The following is a 23,002-nucleotide window of genomic DNA, read 5'->3' as shown; positions in this document are numbered from 1 at the left end:
TATCTGCTATTCTCCCTGGGGGCCTTGTTCTGCTTCAGAAGAGGACAGTGTGGGGCTGACAAAGTGTGGGGAGGGGAGGAACAGTGGCCACCCCCCAACAGACAGCCCAGTACCAATCAGAATCCATTTTAATCATCATTGCAGTGTGTAAACATCAGTTACTGTCCATTAATGCTCTGGTCTGTCTGAGCAGCAGGAGATACGTGGTTACAAGCCTAGATTACGCTGGAGTCTATGAGCGGGTTAGAGAGGGGGCTCTGCGCAGAGCCCCCTGGAGACAGTTTACTGCAGTCTGTCTCTGAGCAGAAACCTAAACGCTAATTTGGCATTATGGAGCCTCACGAGGGCCACTTGGTGCCACCAGGCTGCTGCCGCCAAGCCACTGCCCCAGCCACCCAGGGCAGCTGGGCGCTTGGGCCAGGCCCTCCTGGCTGGGGAAGGGGCAGCTCTGCCCCCCACGCTGGGCCAGGCTCCATGACACTGCTCCAGGTCTTGGCCTGGACACGCTGCTCGGGTTGGGCTAGTGCTGCCCTGGGAACAAGCCCTCTCCCAACTGGAGCCAGCAGCAGGAGGAGTTCAGCTGCCCCCACCCCAAAGGCCAACGGTGGGCTGGGGATGAGCTCCCCAGCCCAGGGGAGCAGGGGAAGGTGGATGTAGCAGGTGAGAGGCACGTTGATTGCAACCTGTCTGCAGGTCGTACATTCCTCAGCGAAGGCCCTCAGGCCAGTGCTGTCCGAGGAAGGGGGGCACTACAGATCTTCATCACCAATGCCCTCAAAGGCGTAATTGCCATGGAAGTCGTTAGCGCCCACATCGTTAGCAGAGCTGGAGTGGCTGATCCCTCGCAGGCTGACAGAGGTGAGCTTGCTCTGTGGAGAGGGGAGACATTAGGGAGGACCCCCACTTCCCCCTGCTTAGTTCGAGGGTGATGGTGACAGTGCACCCACACGCAACTCACCGAGAGTTTGGCCATCGGCTCCCGGGAGGCATCAGGCGAGTCCTGGGGGGACAGCACCATCAGGCAGCGCTGAGGCAGCGGCACGCACCACCCACCCTTCGTACCACCAGCTGTCTCCCTGCCCTCAGTGACCACCCACCTTCCGGGGCAAAGGCCAGGCTGCCCTCCCTTCCCTCCCCCAGGGAGTCTGGCTTCCCAGACTCAGTTTCTCTTCCCAGGGCTACAGGAGTGGGGCACTGCAGCCCTGCTGTCCTCTGGGCTTGCCTCAGTCCTGCTAAAGAGACAGTGGCACCTCGGGGGGCTGTGGGCTCTGGTACCCAGCACACAGTGAAGCCCATGGTCACGCTTGTCTCCCCTACCACGGCCACAGGGTCCCACTCACCAGCAGCGGGGGTGATTTCACAGCTTGCTGGCTGTCCGAGCGCCGCAGGGCCCCGTTCACCCGCCGGCGAAACATCTGCAGGGGAGGAGCTCAGCTCAGCCACAGGGTCCCCATGGGCAGCTCCAAAGGTTAAGATGGACCCTGGGGATCCTTCAGCTGGCCCCGTTCTGAGAAGAGCAAACAGGGCCCAGCCTAGACCCAGGGGAGTTACAGGGGCAGGATGGGATCCTACCCCAGAGACAACATCCAGCCCAACCCTCACCTTGCGGATGCTGCCTCCAGACTTTTTCACCATCAGCTCGTCCACCATGGACTGCAGGCAGATGCTCAGCATGATGGCCTGCAAGGGAGAGGTGTCACGAGGCTCCACACGCCCCACAGCCTTCCCAACACACCACGCTGAGCCCAGACCGGCCCTCTCCCTCACAGCTGCCCCCTTGCTCCTGTCCTTGTCTACCACTGGCGTGGCACGCAGGCAGCCCTACCTGTGGACTAGTGATGGTGACCCACTGCAGCCGGTCTTTGCTCATTAGATACTCGAAAGCCAACTCCAGCTTCACCTCAGACTTCCCCGGGCTGCTCCCTGAGGGACCATTGCTCATCGGCACCTGCAAGGGCACGTGCTGAGGCTGGAAGCCTCCAGAGAGAAAGCGGACAGCTTCCCTGGACCTTGTGCTGACAGAGGGCAGCCCCCAGCTGAGTGCTGGACACCCTGCCCAGCTCCCACTGGCCTTTCACCACTGCCAGGTCCCCTCGCAGCAGCAGGCTCCTCTAACATCCTCACACCGATGACCCCCTCAGCCCCAAAGCACAGCTCACACCCTCCCCAGGCCAGCTGGGCTGGAAGCAGGCAACACAGCCAGCACCTTTCCTGGGGAGAGCTGCCAGACACCCCAGAGCCCCCGCAGGCAAGTAGCACTCACCGAGGACGTGACTCGCCAGCACCGCATGCGCGTGACCTTGAAACTGCCTTCCTTCATCTGCTCGCTCGGCAGCCGCACCTGGAAGTTGAGCTCGTTGTTGCCAGCACTGACGACGACGTGGCATCCCTTCTCAGGGAAGTCAGTGACGCAGGGGTCAAACTTGAGATAGCCGTAGTACTTCAGGGTCTGCGCCAGGCGGATGAACTGCAGGCAGAGCCAGGGATGCTCAGCACAGACGGCCACCCTCCCACCGCGACTCCCGGGCCAGGAATGAGCAAGAAACTCAGCACCACACATTCACAAGGGAGCAGTGCCAGTCCAGTGCTGGGACTGCTCCTGCCACAGCATTGAGCTGTCTCCTACCTCCTTCTTGGACACTTTTTCCTGCAGGGACTTCAGCTGCCGGTGCTGTTCCTTGTTGACAAGGATCCATCCATGCTCGATGTCCGACACAGTCTACCAAGAAGAAGAGGCTGGTGAGCAGCTGGGCCCAGAGCCACCCGAGATCCCGCACAGCCGTAGCTCATGTGCAGTGCCCCTCCTCAGCCGGCTGGGCCGCACCAACCCTCACCTGTGCATACAGCAAGTTTAACCCCACACGATGCTCCATTACATCATCGTCATAGGAGGAGTCCCAGTAGCTAGAAGGGAACCACATGGGTCAACCTATTCCCCAGCTCCTAGCATCGATGGGGAGAAAAACACCCCCCATACTGAGACAAGGTGCCGGGCTGGCTCTCTGGCCAGCTCCCCTGGTAGCCATCAGTTGCCATGCCCCAGTCCCCCTCTCAAGCAGCTGCCAGAGGCAGGAAGGGCTGTGTTGTGGAAAGCAGAATCAGGGGACGAGCCCAGCAGGGCAGCCTGGCCCCCAGTGTCATGGCTGAGGATGCCCAGGTGTGTTCCCGGGGGCCAAAGCACCATGCAGGTCACGATGGCAGGAGGGGAGGGGTCCCTCTGCAGAGCAGGGAGCCCCAGACACCACCCCACCGCTCCAGCAGTCACTGCCCCTCCAGCCCTGCCACTCACCTCTTCCGCAGGATGATCCTGAACTCAGGGTTGTGCAGGCTCGTGACGGACACATACGGCAGCTCAAACTCCTGCAGCTTCCGCACGACTGCAGGGAAACAGCAGCTTAGCAGCGGCTCGGGGCAGAGGGAGCCCACCAGACCACTGCCAGCCAGGATGCCCTGGGGGAGCCCACTGGATCCCCCCCGACCCAGGGCAGGGCCATCTGGTCCAGAGATCCCACCACAGCCCTCATGGGGCTCCTCATGCTTTACTCACAGGAGAAAGCTCCGTCCTTGGTCTCTCTCACTAGGAAGAGGCTGAAGTAGCCAACCAGGTCATCTGGCAGATCCAGCTTGGAAGCCACAGCCTGGGAGTGAGAGCAGGAGGTCACCACTTCCCACAGAGAGGCAGCACTTCTATGTCCTTACCCCATGGCAGGATCTAGCCTGTGTGCGTTCTGGGCCCTCCCAACAGCAGGAAGGCAGCACCTCTGCTGTGCTGGTGGCCAGGACAGGGGGGGCAAGTGGACAAGCGGGGCCTGGGGAATCACCGCCACCATGAAAGAGCTGAGGGCCTCCCAACATCAGTCTGGGCCCAAAGAGGGGCATGAGCACATCGGCACACCCTTTTCAGCTCCACTGCTCTTCAGCCCCCCCAAGACAACCCTGCTCTCGGGAAGGGACGTGGCAGGGAGGGCCAGGGTGCTGCCAGGCTGAGAGAACTCCTGCACATGTGGGAAACCACAGAACTCAGCAGGAGGAGCTGGTCCCACCCAGCACAAGAGCTTTGGCACCTCAAGGACATCCTCTGTCTGGTCCGAGGTAAGGATGGTGACCTTGACCTTCTGACCGTTGGAAAGCAGCACTTCCAGCACCACCTCCTCTGTGGGTATCTGCTGTGTCTCCTGGAGAGAGAAACGGGATCGGCACCCCAGCCCCTCTACTGCCGACCACTCTTGCGCTGCTCAGAGTGCCCTGCAGTCTGAGGGCCCCGGCACGAACTGCCCGGCCCCAGCAGTCAGCACTCACCCCCGTGCAGGCTGCCCCAGCAGCCCACCACATCCAGCGGCTCCTGCCCCCTCACCTGCTGGGCCTTGCGCAGGAAGCTGTTGAAGGTCTCGCTGCCTCCCAGAGTCGGGTCCTGCCGCACTGGGGGTGGAAGACGAGCAAGGAGTCAGGCATTACATGGGAAGGGGCAGGGACCCATGCCAATGCCCAGCCACTATGCAGCCCCTCAGAGTTTGCACCCAGACTAAGCGTACGCTGTGCATAGGGTGTGCACATGGGCAGCTATGGACTGCCCGCAGGTGGGGGGGTGCCAGTGTAGGGAAGGGGAAGGGGCTGGGATGGAGGAGCTGACATCCAGTGGGCAAGGCCAGCTAATACCAGAGCAAGACTGGGAGTATCAAGACAAGCCACTGCAAATGGAGCAATGTCAGGAGGAAGATGCGGGCAGTGCCCCGACACCCTGAGCGACCAAGCGGGGGGCAGCCGGCCCTGAGCCGCAGCATGGGGCAGACCCAGCTTACCAGCCTGCATGTATTTCTCCAGCTGTTCCCGTCGTTGCTCTACCTCTGCCGGGGTAAGTGTGAAGATCTTCTTTGGGGGAAAGGCTGGGACCACATTGGCGCCATACTCTTTCCTTAACTGGGAAGAGAGCAGAGTGCTGCGAGAGCCTCCAGGGAGATGATGGCTGCTCTGACCCCCCACCCCAGCTGAATTCCAGGGCGCCGGCAAGGGAAGCAGATTGCTCGCCAGTGTTCCTCATCCAAATGGACAGCCAGCAGTTCGCAAGAACCCAGCCGGGACGTCACAGAGCAGGAGAGGAAGCCTGCACCCAATGCCAAGGAGCAGGAAATGACACCCTGGCCAGTCCCACGGGCAGCACTGGGCAGCACACGCCTACCCGCAGCCAGCACAGCGCCCGATGCTCAGGCTCTCTGGCAGCGCACAGTGCCTTCCTGCAGCACCCAACGGCAGCTCACAGGGCCCAGCACCCTGCCTGCCAGGAGCGCAGCGGGCACCGCTGGGCACGGCTGCCTACCTGCTCGTGCAACCCCAGGAGCTGGCTGTAGCGCACTCGGCAGTGCAACACCCCGTTCACGTGGATGTTGTAGGCCTGCAGGGAGAGACATCAGTCAGATCCCAGCACCCGCCGAATGGAAGGGCCTCGGGGCCTGCCCAGCTCCGGGCACACAGGCCACCCAGGCAGAAGCCCCTGCAGGCCCCAGCCCGCCACAGACCAGGAAGAGGTGATGCTCCCGAGGACCCCACCAAGGGGCAGATGGGGCACCCCCAGCCCTCCCCACCTCCTGACAGCAGAGCTCAGCTCCTGCCCCAGGAAGCACTGGGACCCACCTGGCAGCCTCGCATGCCCCGTGCTGGGCTGGGCACCACTGCAGGAGCTGGGCTTGCCTTGTAGGCACTGGCCCCAGCCTGGAGGCACCAATCCCAGCAGCCACCTGGACCCGCTCCAGGCGCTGCCCCAGAGCACACAGCTCCACAGCACTTCCCTTGCCCGGCTGGGGCCCTCTCCAGCTCTTGGGGCCAGCAACCCCAGCAGCCCAGAGAGTGCCAGGGCCCATGCGCCCCGAGGCTGCCCATGGAGGCCAAGGCATGGGACAAGAAGCCCTAGGCAGGCACGGCCACAGCCCCCAGCACAGCCAGGACCAGCAGGGGCTGCTGTGGGCAGTCAAGGGCTACGCATTAGCCAGTGAGGATGGGTCAAACACCCAGGCCTCCCACAGATAAGTACAGTAACAGCACTGAAAGGTTTCTCTGTGCTGCTCCTCTGAAGACATCTCAGTGTTGGTGCAGAGCTGCAGCCCAGTGGACACAGTCAAAACCGCTAAGGATGTACAAGCGCATGCAAGAGAGATGTGTGATGGACACCAGGAAGGCGTAACCCTGCAGCTGCCAAGCCATGAGGAGAGCATGGAGCCATGCTGCAGGCCCATGGACATGGGTGTCCCCAAGTCAGCGGGAGAGGACACCCCTCCCTCTAGTAAGGAGAGGCAGCAGCCAGCAGCTGCTCTCCATCCTGCAGGCCCCACAACACATTGGGAGGAGTGAGCACAGCAATGCGGTGGCCAGCACAGCAACCTGACCTGCACTCGGACCAGCAGAGCAGGAGCCTGGCATCCAGCCACAGAGAGCTGCATAGCCGGGATGTCCCCACCACCAAAGGCTGTGGGCCTGGGCTCACTCCACCGCTTCCTGGGGTGCATGGCCACAGCCAGCCTTCGCCACAGGGCAGGGGGTTCCTTCCTTGTGCACTGCCTGCCCACCCTGGGGCCACCACAACATGCCCCAGCACTACTGGGACGCTGGTTTCTTGAAAGCGTTAAGGTTTGCTGCAGAGAGCCCAGCAGGATGTGCCCCCACCCCAACCCCAGGACATGCCCCCCAGGGCCAGGGGAGAGGCTAGGACCCCTCTGGGATAGCTCTACCCCAGCCAGCACCAGCCCAGCTGGGGCTCCCCTGTCCCACAGCTTGGAGGGAGCCCTACAGAGTCAGGGAGGTGACTGCCTCTGCTGCAGGGGATCCCAGGGAGCTTGTCCCTGGCTGCTGCTCCCCGCCCCCCGGTGCCCCCTCTGCCCTCCACCCCCACCCTGGCTCAGCTCCCCACTGACACTGCAGGCAGAGCACGGCTACAGCTGCACACCGCACAGGGCCCAGCAACTCCATGCCCCAGCTCCCAGGCACCTCATCGAAGGCAGCACCCTCCCAGGGGACAGTGCTGTCCCCTCTGTGCCGAAGCAGGTACTGCCATACCCAGAACAGTGTTTGGGAGGACAGGACTGCACGGTGGGGGCTAGGGACATGCCTCCAGCCGACAACCACAGCACAGGCAGGTACCTCCCATGGCTGTTTTGCTCACTTGAAGCCCCAAGTGTCCTCTTGCCCCTGAAAGCTGGGGCTGCTCGGGGTCAGCGGAGACACCTGTCCAGGCCATGCTGGCCTTGCACATGCTAGAGCTCACACTGGCTTCTCACACCATCTTCCAACCCAAAGGCGACAGCCCTGCTGCTCAGGGTCCCAGCAGAGGGCCCAGGAGACCACGACAGATGGCCGGGTGGCCCAGGCAGCACTCACGCCTGCCCAGCATCAGCTCGGAGCCCCACACTGGCAGGGCTCTCCGCAGGGTCACCAGTTCCTGCCCAGACCCAGGGCTGCAAACAAGCTCTCCTCTGACACTGGGGACGAGGTCTTCCACCGCCCAAGGAGCCATCGCAATGCCCAAGGGCAAAGTGCAGGGATAGGCACAGGGCCAAACACGCCTCAGGTGCAACTTGCTCCTCCGGCCCTTGTGCAACTGCAGCTGCCTGTGGATCCCTTCACAGCCCTTCCCGCGGCTCACAACTGCCGTCTGTGGCCCTGACACGCCGCCTCATGCCAGGGGGACTCCAGAGAGAGAGATGTCGGCAAAGGGGGCAAGCGAGGGGTCCCCACGGTAACAGGCGCGGAGGAGACAGCAGGGCCGCGGAGCCCCTCTGGAGCCACCTCTGCCCTCGTCCCAAACTGGGAGCAGGGGAGAGCGCAGGCCTGGACCCAGCTGCAGTCCAGGGGCCTCTGTCCGCCGCAGCCTGCAGTGAGACCCCGCTGCGCGGGCAGCGGGCTCTCGGCCCCCGGGGGAGCCGGTGGGCTGCCGCCCCCCCAGCAGCAGCAGCATTCCTCCAGGCAGCCCGGGGACCCGCTCCTGGAGGAGCTGCCAAGCCGGAGGGCGTTCACGGCGCGCCGAGGAAAACAGGAAGCCGGGACGGATGGACGGGCTGGCGGGGGCAGGATGAGCCGGGCCCCGGGGTCGGGATGGGACGGGACGCGACGGGGCCCCTGCCGGCAGCGCATCGGGCCAGCCGCCCCCCCCGCCCCCGCGCGGGGCAGGGTCCAGGCACCCTCCGAGTAGCGCCCGCGGGGCCGCACCCCAGGGACACCCCCCCCCCCCCCCTTCCCCGCGGCCCGCCGGGGGCCGGCCTGGGCCGCAGGGCCCGGCCCCGGGGCGCAAGGGCAGCGCGGCCGGACTGCCGCCCGGGCCGGGAGCGGGTCGCCGGCTGGGGATGGCGGCCGCGCCGTCCGAGGACCGCCCGCCTCGCACCGGTCCCGGGAGGCACGGGCCGCCGCCGGGGCTGCGGGCCCGCACGGCCCCACCGGGCAGGGCGGGGACAGCGCCACTGCCCCGGGACGGCGGCCCCGGCCCCGGCCCCGCTGAGCGCTGCCGCCGCGGGGCCCGCCAGAACCGGGCCGCGCCGCCCGCGCCCCGCCGGACAGCTCCGCTCACGCTCCGGCCCCGCTCACCACGTAGGCGGCGCCGCCATCGCCGGCGCGGGTCTCAGTCTCGGGGATGGAGAAGTGCATGGCGGGGCCGGGGCCGGGGCCGGGTCGCGCGCCCCCGCTACCTGCCGCGCGCCGCCATGTCGGGCCGGGCGCTCCCCGGCACCGCCCCGCGGGGGCCCCCGCGATGGCGCGGCCGGCGGAACCGCCCGCCGGGGCCGGGCGGGCCGCGCGCCCCGCCCCGCCCCGCTCCGCCCCGCCCCGCTCCGCTCCGCCGCCCGCGGGCCCGGCGCCGGGTCGTCGCACGGCCGTCCCGGTGACGCCACCCGCCCCCGCCCCCGGCTCAGGAGCCCGCCGCAGCCCCGGGTCAGCCCTGCGCTTAGTGCCTGGCAACGTCCCGGCGACAGCCAGCGGGGCCGCAGCCCTGGCCCGCCGCCCCCGGTGCTGAGCGCGGGCCCGCAGCGGGACGGGCCCCGGCGGCGGGGAGCCTGGGGGGAGGGAGCAGGGCCCGGGGCTCTGGGCCGGCAGGTCGCCCGCAAGCGGGCGGGGAGGGCCCGGGGCTCCCGACGGCGCTGGGAGCGGGCGGAGCGGGGAGGGACGCCCTGGGAACCGGCTACGGAGTGGCGTCACCGCGCGGCACGCGGCGGGCCGGTGACGCCACGGCAGGTCACGCAGAGCCGGCGGGCGGCACCTCCCTCCGGCCGGCAGGGGGCGCTGTAGGCGGCCGGGCAGGCGCCATGGCGGAGCGTGCCGCGCCGGGCGGTGAGTGCCGGGCCGGAACCCCGGGCCAGCGGTGGGCGGTGGGGCCCCGCTCCCACCCCGCCGCTCCGCACCCACCCAGCCTCCCCCCGCCGGGCCTCTCCCCGTTCCCCGCGGCCGGTGCCGGCCGGGCTCAGCTCCGCTGCCGGCCCCTCTCACGCGTCTTCTCGTTCCAGGTGCGGGCCCCGAAGCCGCCGCGCCGGTGCCGGCGGGACCGCAGGTGAGCAGGGCCGGGGACCGGCGCAGGGCTGGGGGCTGGGCCGGGGGCTGGCGTGGGGGCCGGGGGCTGCCCGACGCTCTGTGCCCGCAGGCCCCGGAGCTCTCCCGGGAGGAGAAGCTGCAGCTGCGGAAGGAGAAAAAGCAGCAGAAGAAGAAAAAGAGGAGCGAGAAGGGGCTGGCGGCCGAGCCCCCGGAACTGGGGACACCCTCCGACCCAGGGCAGCCGCGGGGTGAGGACCTCCTAATCCCCGAGGCGGCCCCCGAGCCTGGAGAGCCACGCGGCAGAGCTCCCCAGCACCCCCAACAGAGGCAGCCCTGTGGGGAGGCCCCCGGTGGTCTCACCGACTGGGAATGCCCTCAGGCTGGAACAGCCCTGAGCCGGGAACGTCCTCCGGTTAGGGGAGGCCACAGTGGGACCTCTGGCATGTCCCACCTCTCTGCATATGAGTCCTCCTGGTCCTCGCTACCTCGAGTGCCTGCGTTCTTGCAGGGTCTGAGATGTAGAGAGGCCAGTCCCCTCCCCACTTGAACGCGGGGCAGGTGAAGTGCTGGAGAATGTGGGGCTAAGTCCCACCTGCTCCTCCAAAGGCAGACACTTGCACAGAGGAGGGTCTCCCAGCCATGGGCTGCCCCACGTACTGGGCTACATCTCTTGGTGATGGAGGCTGGGCACAGACTTCCCCCTTCTGTCTCCTGTAGTAGCTGCTCACCCCACGTCCCCCCCAGCCTTGGCCGATGGCCCCAACGACAGCGAGAAGCCCACAGGGGGCAAGAGCAAAGCTGAGCTGCGAGCAGAGCGCCGCGCCAAACAGGAGGCTGAGCGGGCCCAGAAGCAGGCGAAGAAAGCAGAGCTGAGCCAGGGAGCCACAGCAGCCAAGCCCAGGCTGACCCCCACCGAACCTCAATCCGGTAAAGCTGTCATCACCACAGGGTGCAGAGTGTGAGCAGGGAGGGAGGTGTCTGGAGTGGGTGTCAGTTGCCTGCAGGGTTTGCCTGTCCAGTCCTTCCATGGTGCCCTGGGCGCTGCCCTGCCATGGATTTCCTGACTCTTGGGGCAGCGTGGCTGGGCTGGGGGCTGCACCAGCGCAGTACCACCTCACACCGCCCTCCCAACTATCCTCACAGTGGTAAAGCGGCTGCCAGAGCATGTGCAGGTGGATGACCCTGCTGCCCAGAGGAAACTGGCCAAGAAGCTGGAGCGGCAGCAGGTAGGAGGAGGGCTGGGTAACAGGCTGCATGCTTCAGGGCAGTCACGCTGTGGGGGGGTGTGGTGGGGGTCAGGCTGCATGTATGGTGGGACTAGGGCCTGCCCTCTGCTGGGCAGAGGGGACCTCTGGTGTGCCATGAGTGAGTGCTGGTGTGATTGGTGGCACTGGAGTGAGCAGGGCTGTATGGCCGCCTTGGGTAAGCCATCATCAACGCTGTTCGGCTACAGGTACCTCTGAGGCAGGACTATGGCACCAAGGTCAACCTGTTCTCCCACTTGCACCAGTATAGCCGGAAGAAGCCACTGACACAGCAGATGAGGTATGTGGCCTCCCCAGCCCAGGCCCCTGGCAATCATATGGCTCTGCTTTGGCTGGCCTGGCTGCAAAATGGCTGTAGTGAAGGGGTATCCTGGTCCTGCTTGTGGGATAGGCTTGCTGGTGGGGGACCCCTTTGCTTGCTTTGAGGAGCAGCAGCAGGGGCAGCTGGATATCCTGCCTATGGGGTGAGGAGAGCTGCCCTTGGGCAGTGCAGGGCCACAGAATAAGGGCTGCAGGGTTAGCCTGACTCCTCAGGTCACGGAGCAAATAGGGGCTGACTGACAGCTCCCTCCTTGGGCAGTCTCTCGGGTTGTTTGGCTGGGGGCCTGGAAATGGTTTGGTTGTTCCTGGGCTGTAGAGGGCCAGTGCTGACTGCTGTCTCACATTTGTCCCTGCAGCATCCCCTCCACAGTAATTCACCCAGCTGTGGTGCGCCTTGGCCTCCAGTACTCCCAGGGCATCATCAATGGCTCCAATGCCCGTTGCATCGCCCTGCTGGAAGTCTTCAAACAGGTATGCAAGCAGCTACCCATGCTAACCAGGCAGCAGGGGCGTTGCACCAGACGCAGGCATCTCTTCCTGTTCCCTGACTACTGAGGCTATATCTGTGCTCAGTCATCTTCAGCCTCTTCCTTCTGACCGTGCCCAGGGCTGGGCCCTGCTGACATCCTGTTCTGGTGCTGCCACTGCAGATTTGAGTTCCTGGAGCATCCCTTTGCCCTCCCCCGGTGAAAGCATGTCAAGCTGTGCAGTACACACTCGTGCCTGGTCTGCAGACTTTTGGGCGAGAGTGGTCATGTGCTGTGCCTAGCCAGAAGGGGCAGGTGCACTAAGCTCATGCTCTTTTCCTTCTTTCTCAGCTGATCCGGGATTACTCAACTCCCCCCAACGAGGAGCTGTCGCGGGACCTAGTGGCCAAGCTGAAGCCACACATCAGGTGAGGGCTCGTGATGCTGGAACAGAGCAACTGAAGCTCCACTGAGTGTGGTCTGTCGGTCACCTCTCTGGGTTGGTGTCCACCCAAATTTGGGCTGACTTTCCTGGGGCTCTGGGTTCTGCCTCCCTGACCACCATCCCCAGCCCAGCTGTACCCTTCCTATTCCTGTCCCTGTCCTCTGGTTGCTCTGGAGCTAAGCCCGTTTCTCCTCTGCAGCTTCCTGAACCAGTGCCGGCCCCTTTCAGCCAGCATGGGCAATGCCATTAAGTTCCTCAAGAAGGAGATTTCCTGCCTACCTGACACCCTGAGAGAGGAGGAGGTGAGTGGCCTCACGTGAGCAGCAGCCTCCAGCCCTCTGGCTGCAGGCACCCGGGTGGAGGGACAGCCCTGGCACGGGCTGAGCAGGGAGAGGTGGTAGGATGCAGACTGGGAGCAGTGCTGCAGAGAAGCTAGAAGACTGCTGGCCATAAGTATTGCCAGCTGCTGCTTGAGCGGGGACTGCAGCCAGACCAGCTCCCCCTCTGCCAGCAGGCACAGCCCAGCAGGAGCCAAAGGGGCCAGGGTGCACTGCAGCAAATGCTGGGCTGTTAGTGTCACTGCGCTGGTAGGACTGGAGCTTGTCAGGAGCAGGGACGTAAAATGAGAGAAGCTGCAGCAGGCGCACGTGGTCTCAGTGAACGCAGCCCTGCACCGCAGGCCTGGCCAGCAACCAGCATTGCACCTGCATGAAGAAGTGACTCTTGGATGGCTGAAGGACTTGCAGGCTGGTCCAGCTGGTGCTGTGCACTGCAGGAAGGCCACAAAGGCCACACAGCTGGGCCTGCCCACCAGGACTGCCTATGAGCATTGTTTGACAGTATCAGTAAAGTCACCGATGAAAAATAATGTGTTGTTTCAGTGCTCAGCTATATCCCATGCAAAAAGCTCCACAGGAGCCCATTGGCTGTGGAGCAAGGAGCAGGGTGGTGGCATACATCAGGAGCTGGCTGTGAGAGCCCCTGAGACAGTGTGGCTAGTGGGCTGAAAGGATTCAGGCCAGAGAGTCTGAGGTGTGGGGGCGATAATGGGCAGAGCTGGGGAGGTCCTAATGGCAGCGTGAACACATGGTGAGGCACTGTGGTCTGCCGGGAGGTTTGTGCTGGGACAGGAGTGGCCCTGTGTGTCCTGCAGAGCCCCTGTCCCAGGGGCAGGTGCCATTCCACAAACAGGCTGGCTGGGAGCAGGGCAGGTCTCCACGCTTGCAGGCAGAGCTGAGCCTGCAGTCCTGCCAGGCTGCAAGGAACAAGAGTGTCTGCGGTATGGCAAGGCCATGCTGTACATGATGGCACTGTCTCCCCAGGCAAAGGAGAAGCTGCAAGACGCTATCGACAAGTATCTGCGGGAGAAGATTCTTTTGGCAGCTGAAGCCATTTCAAGGTCTGCCTTTGAGAAGATAAATGACAAGGATGTGATCCTGGTGTATGGATGGTAAGAGGACAGCCAGGCCAGTGGATGGAAAAAGGAAACGGAGCAGTTGAGTGAATACGGGAAGCCCTTGCAAAAGCAGTTTTTCAAAGGTGGGAAAGTCCGTGTTGCCCAAGGGGGAGGGAAGGGTTGTGGCTCTGGGTCCAGCAACTAGAAATAAAACAAGCAGGGAGGGGGCAGTCAGGGGGTGCCAGCCAGAACTTGGATGTGGTGGGGAGCTGGTAATAAAGGCACAAGGGAGAAGTTTATGACCAGCGGGGCAGGACAGAACAGTGGATGTATGAGAGTGTCAGGACAGAGCAGAGCACGGCCCTGGGATCAGCACTTGCTAATGACTTGGGAGTATTGTTAGTGCTTTAGAAAAAACAGAGAGCTCATTAGGACTCTTGTCCCATCCTGGGAGACAGGCAGGCTGATGAGCTCGCATCATGAGGTGGTGACAAAGCACTTTCTGCCTGGCAGCTGCTGAGGGGAGTGCTAAACCGTGTCTGCGGAGCATAGAGGATGGTGTTGGCAGGCCTGGCTGTGAGCAGGTGTCACTGGAGGGCCCCGCTGCCGAGGGCTGTGTCCTGCTGATGTTTCCGATTTCTCTGCATGCTGGGACAGGCTAGATGCTAGAAGCACTGGAGGCCTCAGGCTCATTAGAGGAATGAACAGCAGGGTCTGATCAAGTAGCCTTATACCAGCCTATACTGATTAATGTAGTTGTGTTAGCACCTCAAACTCAGTTTGTGAATGCCTGAGCTGGCAATGCCTGCCATTTCAACTAACCCTGACTCCCAGACCCGCTGGGCTGTAGCGTTACAGCAGTGGGCAACGCCTTGACTGGACCAGGAAGTGTCTGACAGGCCTAAAGCCATTGCTGTCAGTGTAGCCTGTACCAAAGGCTTGTCCATGAGACTTTGCTGCTCCTGTTCAGGGCTCAGCACTGTCCTCTGTTTGCATGTGTCCAGAGTTAAGTGTTTCAAGAAATCCAGATTCACTGCTTCTTCAATATGGGGCACTTACAGAGCAGCCATGGTTGCTTACTGGCATTTTAAACAAACCGCAGCAAAGTCAAATGTCAGGAAGCAAAAATATGGAAGCTTGTTCTTCCTTCTAGGGACTGTGTCCCAGAAAGTAGAAGTGGGAGAAGGAGCCAGAGACTGCAGTGCGAAACGGTCTAGATGTGAGATGTGATGTGCTTGCTGGGTGATGGGTGGAGGAAGGAGCAGGGGCAGGAGGCTAGTGTGGGCCTGGAGCGTTACAAGAAGGAAACGTGGAGAGGGTTTGGAGGGGATGTCCCTCACTGTGGTCACGGACAGGTGGAGGTCAGTGCTGCTTCCAGAGAGGGCTGAGACATCCCTTTTCCCAGGGCGTGATTCTCTGTGCACAGACAGGGAGAGGGGACCCTGGAAGCGAGCGTAGCAAGAGGGTGTCTGGAAGGGCCAGCACTTGTAACAGCAAGGGTGGACATCAGCTCTGCCTGGACTCATCTCTAAGCAGCACTAGCCCATCAGAGTCTTGCTGGGAGCTTGACAGCTGCCCTGTGTAAGAGAGACATTGCTCTGTTTGGGCTGGATGTGCCTGGGGACCTGCCATGGCAGCTGGTGCCTGGCAATGCCTGCTCTGCTGCAGCTGCTGCTGTCAGGTGCCTGTCCGGGCTGTCCCCTGGGCGGGATCCCATGCTAATGCTCAGAAAACCTCCTGCCCGGCCAGCACCTGATGAGTCCCACACTGGAGCCAGTGCCAAGGGAAACCTTCTGACACTGGGTTGTGTTTCTTGGCGATGCTGTCAGCAAGCAGCGTCAGTGCAGGCTGTCTGGGTGCCGGGTGAGAGCCTGGCGTGGCAGGATGGGACAGCCTCCTAACTGGTGTCTGTCAGCTCTTCCCTTGTGAACCGCACGCTGTGTGACGCCCATGTGAAGAAGGGCCGGGCCTTCCGTGTGATCGTGGTGGACAGCCGGCCGCGGCTGGAAGGCCGGGAGACGCTGCGCCGGTTGGTGCATAAGGGCATTCACTGCACATATGTGATGATCAATGCCATTTCCTACGTGCTGCCTGAGGTGAGGAGTGGAATGGGGCTGTGCCAGGGGGCAGTGGTGGACACGGGGGAGGCTGCAGCACGATAAAAGGTGCCAACGGATCCCTGCACTTCCCTGACAGGTGTCCAAAGTGCTGCTGGGAGCCCACGCTCTGCTGGCCAATGGCTCCGTTATGTCCCGGGTGGGGACATCCCAGATAGCGCTGGTCTCCAAGGCCTACAATGTGCCTGTCCTGGTGTGCTGCGAGACCTACAAGTTCTGTGAGCGAGTGCAGACGGACTCTTTTGTCTCCAACGAGCTGGGTACGGCTTCTGTCCCCTTCCTCCCACCTGGGACCTGCTCCCTCTTCCCACTGCTGGCCAGGACAGGCCGGTCCACCCTGCCATTCCCCTTCCTGGGCGAGGGGCCACCACTCAAGGGAAGGATGGCTTGGCAGGCAGCAGCAGTGTCATGTGCTCCCAGGGCAGGACAGAGAGGTGCTGTCCCTCTCCCTGATCCTGCTGGCTGCTCCTCTCTCTGCAGATGACCCTGATGACCTGATTGTGCTCCGGAAAGGCCAGGCCCAGCTGGGTGGCTGGGCAGAGAACAAGTCCTTGCGCCTCCTCAACCTGGTCTATGATGTGACACCACCTGACCTGGTGGATCTGGTCATCACGGACTTGGGCATGATCCCCTGCACGTCAGTGCCTGTCGTCCTGCGTGTCAAGAACGTGGATCAGTAGTAGGGGCAGCTGCATAGACACTAATAAACCAGGCCCCACAATACATCTTGTCTGCCTTCTGTGGTGTGGCAGGCGCCCCGGCACCCTATGTCACCACAGGCTTAGTTCTGCACCTTCCTTGGGCCTGCTGGCACTTCTGCCCAGGTCTGCCCAGCCCCTCTCCTCCCACTCCAGGCTGCAGTGGGGAAGGATCTTCCCTGTCCCTGGGCCCCTCCCCTGAAAGCTGGGAGAAATGGTGACACTATGGTGACTGTGGCCCCTGGCTCACACCTCCTCTGGCTGTGGTTCTGGCATCTGCTTGAGTTGGGCTTGTGTGGGAGAGCCTGGCACCTCTGACCCTGCAGCACTGTGGGTGTCCCCAGGGCTGCTCCCAGCACAAGCTGCTCCTGCAAGAGGGGCCCTGTGCAGGGTCCAGCCTGAGCAGAAGCTGAGGGCTCTGGCATAGGGAAGGGGGTGTCCTCCCTTGTTCTGCTGTAGTAAAATTGGTGCTCATCCCAGCTCCTGGCAGGGATTCCTGGGGGGTGACACCCCCCCCTCCCCCCTCCCCAGCACCTGTCACTGCTAGTGCCCTGCATGTTCCCAGCTTGGAAGGGGGGAGCAGGGAAGGGAAGGCAGGGTACCCGTTATTCTGGCCTCTGACCAAGAAGGGGTCTTTTTATACACTGGTCTCACCTGTCGTTGCTGCTCTGTGTAGAGCCGAGGGTGGGGGGGAACCCTGTGGCCCCAGCCCAGCCCGGGAGCAGGGTGAGGAAGGCCAGGCACTAACGGGGCTCCAGGGCTAGCGCTGGGCTGTGGGCAGGGGCACAGCAGATCCCTCTGTCTTCCCTACTTTCAGCTGTGCTGCCGGTCGCTGCTCCCGGGTGCGTTAGGAGACGCGGACGGGGCCGGGACAGTAGCTCCCTCCCTGCTGGGTGCTGCCGGCAACGACCCCCCCCCCCCCCGCCGGGCCCGGGGAGACCCGAGCCGAGGCCTCCCCATAGGGGAACAGGGCCGGCGACAGGCAGTACCTCGCCGGGCTCTCGGCTCCGGCCGGGGCGGTGTGGCCCACGACGAACGCAGGCCCCTGCTACTCCACAGCCAGGGAACGGAGGATCCGCCGGGACGACGGGAACAAGGCCCACACTCGCCCCAGCATGGCTCCTCCTAACCCGCCGGGGGCCGCCAGGGGCGGGGCCATGCAGATCGCCCCGCTGCCAGCAGAGCCTCTCCGGGCCGCCAGGGGTGGAGCCTTGCGGGACGGGGGCGTGTCCATGCAGATCAGGCACGGCGCGGGATGGCGGGACGTATCACCGTGACAAGAAGGCGCCGGCCACGGGCGTCGCAGGAGCTGCGTGGGCGCCGCGTGTCGGGCAGGTGTGGGGTGTAGAGCGAGTGGTGTGCGCGGGTGTGTGGTGGGAGTGTGGTCGCGTGTGTCCGTGCGTTGGGAGTAGGTGGTGTGGCGTGCGGCGTTGGCGCGTGCGGTGGGAGGCATACTTACCTGGCAGGGGAGACACCATGATCAGGCAGGTGGTTTTCCCAGGGCGAGGCTCATCCCTTGCACTCCGGGTGTGCTGACCCCTGCGATTTCCCCAAATGCGGGAAACTCGACTGCATAATTTGTGGTAGTGGGGGACTGCGTTCGCGCTCTCCCCTGAAGGTCTCGTCACAAAAACAGTAAAGGAGTTATAGCGGGAAGCAGGCGAGGTAATCGCCGCATATTTTCCTAGAGCGATTGCCAGGCATGTGGGCGGTGGGCGGAGCAGAAACGGGATGGGCATCAGAGGCCGGGGCCGGCGGCGCAGCGGTTCCCGCAGGAGCCGGAGCTTTTCCGTGGCTTTCGTAAGTCGCGATCGGAACTCGGCGGTAATGATCAGAACAAGGTATTTCCCTGCCCACGAGCATCGTGTCACACCACTTCCTGACGCGATGGCTCCAGCACGGCTGCTTGCGCCCGGTCCCAAGATCCCACGGCGGGGCCTTTCCGCGCACCGGATGCCCATCGGCCCCGCCGGTACCAGCGAGAGCAGTCTCGTCATTTCACCCCCCGACTCGATCACCATGCCCAGGGGTCGCGGGGAAGGGCGGAGCGCGGACAGCAGAGACCCCTGCACACAGACCAGAGCGCGGCCAGCCCCGAGGTCGGCCACCGCCGTACGGAACAGTCACAAGGGAGCTCATGACACAGGACATAAGAAGGGAAATGGAGCTACACCCATCCATCGTAGTGAAGTCACTCTGTTTTTCCAACCTCGAAATCAGGGGAGAGCGCGAACGCAGTCCCCCACTACCACAAATTATGCAGTCGAGTTTCCCGCATTTGGGGAAATCGCAGGGGTCAGCACACCCGGAGTGCAGGGGATGAGCCTCGCCCTGGGAAAACCACCTGCCTGATCATGGTGTCTCCCCTGCCAGGTAAGTATGCCTCCCACCGCACGCGCCAACGCCGCACGCCACACCGCCTACTCCCAACGCACGGACACACGCGACCACACTCCCACCACACACCCGCGCACACCACTCGCTCTACACCCCACACCTGCCCGACACGCGGCGCCCACGCAGCTCCTGCGACGCCCGTGGCCGGCGCCTTCTTGTCACGGTGATACGTCCCGCCATCCCGCGCCGTGCCTGATCTGCATGGACACGCCCCCGTCCCGCAAGGCTCCACCCCTGGCGGCCCAGCCGCCGGCGGCACGCTCTGCGTGGTCCCGACCGCAGCCCGGACGGGCTCCTTCCAGGGTCGGAACTCCCAAACGCTGAAGACCCGGCAGAAGGGCGGGAAATGCGGAACCGGCGGGAAATGCGGAACCGGCGGGGAGCGGCCGCCGTGTCCAGGGATTTGCACCTGCCGGAGCCGAGCTGCAGAGCCAGCGTTGCCGAGGAAGGGGGACTTTTGAGGGACAAATGTCGCTCCCCCCAAACGCGGCACTGGGGGAAACGTCCATCCCTGTGGCTCCTGCCCCTGGACCGTCGGGCACGTCCGTGGCGCAGGGTCAGCCGCTCCAACCAGAGGTGGCACGAGGGGTCCTGGTGTCCAAGGACATGCGGACCCATCCCTGACCCGCAGAGAGAGAGGATCTCTTGCTCTTTCCTCCCCAGGGAGCTGGGTCCCTTCTAGGGACCTTAAAAGCCTCTGCCCTCAAGAACAATGACGTTCCAGGCAGAGGGACAGGATGGGGACAGGTTCAGTGCCATCCTGCAGGACCCCCAACCCCTTGAACTGAAGCACTGAAGGCAGCTGGGATGGGCAAGGAGCCGGAGGGCACCTGGCTGGGACAGCCAACCCCAGGGGTACGCTATGTGCTGTCCTGCTCAGGGATAAAAGGGTAGGACGGCATAGGGTAGGGTAGTTCAGCTGGAACAGACCTACAAGGATCATCTGGCCCAACTGCCTGACTGCTTCAGGGCTGACCAAAAGTTAAAGCGTGTTGTTAAGGGCATTGCCCAAATGCCTCTTAAACCCTGATAGGCTTGGGGCACTGACCACCTCTTCAGGAAGCCTGTTCCAGGGTTTGAACACCCTCTCGGTAAAGAAATGCTTCCTCACATCAAGTCTGAACCTCCCCCGATGCAGCTTGGAACCATTCCCAGGCGTCCTGTCCCCGGATTCCTGGGAGAAGAGCTCAGCACCTCCCTCTCCACGTCCCCTCCTCAGGAAGCTGCAGAGAGGTCGCCCCTCAGCCTCCTTCTCTCCAAACCAGACCAACCCAGAGTCCTTGGCGGCTCCTCAGAGGATGTGCCTTCCAGCCCCATCACCAGCATCTTTGCCCTCCTGTTGGAGGCGTTCGAGGACCTGAATATCCTTCTCGAACGGTGGGGCCCAGCACTGCACACAGTACTTGAGGCGAGGCCGCACCGGTGCTGAAGACAGCGGGACAATCCCCTCTCTTGGCCGGCTGCTCACGCTGTGTTTGATGCCCCCCAGGATGCGGTTTGCCCTCTGGGCTGCCAGGGCACACTGCTGGCTCCTGTTGAGCTGCTGCCGACCAGCACGGCCAGGTCCCTTTCTGCAGGGCTGCTCTCCAGCCACTCCTCTCCCAGTTTAGACTTGTTGTATTGGTTTTGTTTGGCAAGGTTTTGGTAGCGGGGGGGGGGGGGGGGTTACAGGGGTGGCTTCTGTAAGAAACTGCTGGAAGCTTCCCCTGTGTTCGAGAGAGAGCGAGCCCATGTTAGCTGGCTCTGAGACGGACCCGCCGCCGGCCAAGGCCGAGCCAATCAGTGATAGTGGTAACTCCTCTGTGATAACATTTTTAAGAAGGAAAAAAAGTTGGGACGGAGAGAAACTGCCGCCGGAGTGAGGAGTGAGAACATGTAAGAGAAACAAGCCTGCGGACACCAAGGTCAGTGAAGAAGGAGGGGGAGGAGATGCTCCAGGCGCCGGAGCGAAGATTCCCCTGCAGCCTGTGGTGAAGACCCTGGTGAGGCAGGCTGTCCCCCTGCAGTCCAGGGAGGTCCACGGGGGAGCAGATCTCCACCTGTAGCCCGTGGAGGACCCCACGCCGGAGCAGGTGGGTTCCCGAAGGAGGCTGTGACCCCGTGGGAACCCCGCGCTGGAGCAGGCTCCTGGCAGGACCTGCGGATCTGTGGAGAGAGGAGCCCACAGAGCAGGCTTTCTGGCAGGACTTGTGACCCCGTGGGGGACCCGCGCTGGAGCAGTGTGCTCCTGAAGGACTGCACACCGTGGAATGGACCCATGCTGGAGCAGTTCGTGAAGAACTGCAGCCCGTGGGAATGGCCCACGTTGGAGGAGTTCGTGGAGGACTGTCTCCCGTGGGTGGGACCCCACGCTGGAGCAGGGGAAGAGTGTGATCAGCCCTCGTCCTGAGGAGGTGAAGCGGCAGAAAATAACGTGTGATGACCATAAACCCCATCCCTGTCCCCCTGTGCCGCTGGGGGGGCTTGGTGGTGAAATCCGGGAGGGTAGTTGTGCCCGGGAAGAACAGAGGGGTGGTGGGAAGGTGTTCTGAGATTTCATTTTACTTCTCATTACCTTGCTCTGGTTGATTTGTAATAAATTGAGTATGTTTTGCAAATTGAGTCTGTTTTGCCCGTGACGGTAATAGTGAATGATCTCTCCTGTCCTTATCTCGACCCGCGAGCCTTTTGTTATATTTTCTCTCCCCTATCCAGCTGAGGATGGGGGAGTGATAGAACGGCTTTGGTGGGCACCTGGTGTTCAGCCAGGGTTAACCCATCACACTTGTGCCTGGCATTACTCTGTCCCCATTGCAGAATCCAGCATTTGTTCTTGGCTCAGTTTCGTGCTGTTGATGATTTCCCAATGCTCCAAACTATCTGGAGACCTCTGCAAGGCCTCTTGTTCCTCGAGAGAGTCAGCAGGACCTTCCAGTTTGGTGTCATCAGCAAACTTGCTAATGGTGCATTCAACTCCTGGATCCAGATCACTGAAAAATATATTGAACAGAACTGGCCCTAGGATTGAGCCCTGAGGAACACTGCTGGTGACTGGTCACCAGCCCACTGCTAGCCCCATTCGCTGCAGCCCTTTGAGCCCTGCCGTCCAGCCTGTGCTTCACCCAGTGCACCATGAACTCGCTCATCCCACAGCTGGACAGCTTGTCCAGATGGGTCCTGGGAGGGACAGTATCAAAAGCCTTACTGAAATCCAGAAGAACTACCTCCATCGCCTTCCCTTCACCCCCTGGGTGAGTGACCTTATCATAGAAGGGTATCAAATTAGTTCAACAGGACATTCCCCTCAGGAACCCGTGCTGACTATGCCTGATGATTGCATTGTTCTTTAAAAACCTTGCCATAGCGCCCAGGATGATCTTCCCTGTAATTTTTCAGGAACTGAGGTTAGACTAAGGTCTGTGTTTTCCTGGATCTTCCCTCATGCCCTTCTTGTCAATTGGAATAGCACTGGCCAGCTTCCAGTCAGCAGGGACCTCCCCAGACCTTCAGTAGCTGACTGAGGGGATCCTGCCAAAACCTCCACCAGCTCCTTCAGCCCTCTGGGGCGAATCCCACCAGGTCCCATGGACTTGTGAATGTTCAGCTGATGCAGCTGGTCCCTGATAATTTCCATGTCCACAAATGGAAAGTCACTGCTCCCTCAGCCGTGCTTGTCTGACTCAGGGGACCAGGCAGTCCCTGGTCTATCACCATTATTAAAGGCTGAGGCACAAAAAGCATCAGCTGCCTCTGCCTTTTCTTCATCCCTATTAGTCAGATGACCACCTTTAGCAAGTGTTGGTCCACAGCGCTTTCCTTAGACCTCCTCTTGCTATTAATGCACTTAAAGAAGCCCTCCCCACCTGACACAGCACCAGCCAGTGTCAACTCCAGCTGAGCTTTGGCCGGTCGTGATTTCTCCCTACACGTGTGAACCATGGCTCTGTAACCCTCCCAACAAGCCTGACCTTGCCTCCAGAGATGGGCCCGTGTCTTCTTCCTCCCGAGCTCCACAAGGAGGTCCCCGGTCAGCCTGGCCAGTCTCCTGCTTGACCTGGGACTCCCTGGGACTGCCACTCCAGGGCTTTTCAAGGCGGCTCCCAAAAAGTGCCCTGCTCCCAGAGAGCCCTGCAACCTCGCAGGCAGATTCCCCGGGGACGCTGCTCAGGGGCTCCCCAAGCAGCTTGGGGTTTGCTCTACTGAAGCCCTGGGCAGCCGCTCAGGGGTCCTTTGTCTCCTCACTCCCGAAACTCGAAACCCGATCATTTTGGCGTCCCTGTGGCCCGGACAGCACCGCCCCCTCCCCGTCTCCCCAAGCCCTTTCAGCAAACGGGGTGACCGGGAGGGCAGTTCCCACCGGCTCCCTCCCGGGACACTTCTCACCAGGACTCATCGTCACCAGAGCCACCGTCGGGA

The 23,002-nt window shown here is 62.6% G+C and overlaps 2 protein-coding genes and 2 non-coding genes across 6 annotated transcripts; 2 read left to right on the top strand and 2 right to left on the bottom strand.

Moving 5' to 3' along the window:
* Positions 1-110: 110 nt before the first annotated feature.
* On the bottom strand, positions 111-8,730 carry SNX17 (sorting nexin 17). Of its 3 annotated transcripts, XM_049818586.1 has the most exons (15): positions 8,566-8,729; positions 5,315-5,389; positions 4,800-4,917; positions 4,355-4,419; positions 4,065-4,175; positions 3,548-3,638; positions 3,290-3,377; positions 2,835-2,904; positions 2,627-2,719; positions 2,264-2,467; positions 1,826-1,948; positions 1,603-1,680; positions 1,341-1,415; positions 959-1,000; positions 111-869 (listed from the first exon to the last, which is right to left on the bottom strand). In XM_049818586.1, exons 1-15 carry the CDS (start codon positions 8,623-8,625, stop codon positions 750-752), a joined length of 1,413 nt encoding a protein of 470 aa, XP_049674543.1. In that variant the 5' UTR covers positions 8,626-8,729; the 3' UTR covers positions 111-749. The 3 variants fall into 3 exon arrangements, with proteins under 3 accessions (XP_049674543.1, XP_049674544.1, XP_049674545.1); XM_049818587.1 differs by lacking the exon at positions 4,065-4,175 and having other exon boundaries at positions 8,566-8,730; XM_049818588.1 differs by lacking the exon at positions 8,566-8,729 and having other exon boundaries at positions 4,800-5,101.
* A 304-nt stretch (positions 8,731-9,034) lies between these two features.
* On the top strand, positions 9,035-16,235 carry EIF2B4 (eukaryotic translation initiation factor 2B subunit delta). Its single transcript, XM_049819103.1, has 13 exons — positions 9,035-9,303; positions 9,477-9,520; positions 9,611-9,749; positions 10,219-10,428; positions 10,645-10,727; positions 10,955-11,046; positions 11,444-11,558; positions 11,906-11,982; positions 12,199-12,301; positions 13,322-13,449; positions 15,311-15,491; positions 15,592-15,772; positions 15,993-16,235. The coding sequence occupies exons 1-13, from the start codon at positions 9,279-9,281 to the stop codon at positions 16,190-16,192; spliced, it is 1,578 nt and encodes a 525-aa protein (XP_049675060.1). The 5' UTR covers positions 9,035-9,278; the 3' UTR covers positions 16,193-16,235.
* Positions 16,236-17,661: 1,426 nt separating this feature from the next.
* On the top strand, positions 17,662-17,825 carry LOC126046783 (U1 spliceosomal RNA). Its single transcript, XR_007508418.1, has one exon. It is a non-coding gene; the product is annotated as a U1 spliceosomal RNA (small nuclear RNA).
* A 602-nt stretch (positions 17,826-18,427) lies between these two features.
* Positions 18,428-18,591, bottom strand: LOC126046787 (U1 spliceosomal RNA). Its single transcript, XR_007508422.1, has one exon. It is a non-coding gene; the product is annotated as a U1 spliceosomal RNA (small nuclear RNA).
* Between the last annotated feature and the right edge of the window lie 4,411 nt (positions 18,592-23,002).

The sequence above is a fragment of the Accipiter gentilis genome, chromosome 16, assembly GCF_929443795.1.
Source record: "Accipiter gentilis chromosome 16, bAccGen1.1, whole genome shotgun sequence".
Lineage (NCBI taxonomy): Eukaryota > Metazoa > Chordata > Aves > Accipitriformes > Accipitridae > Astur > Astur gentilis.
The sequence above is the reverse complement of the archived record's forward strand: the minus strand, read 5'-3'. Positions and strand labels throughout refer to the sequence as shown.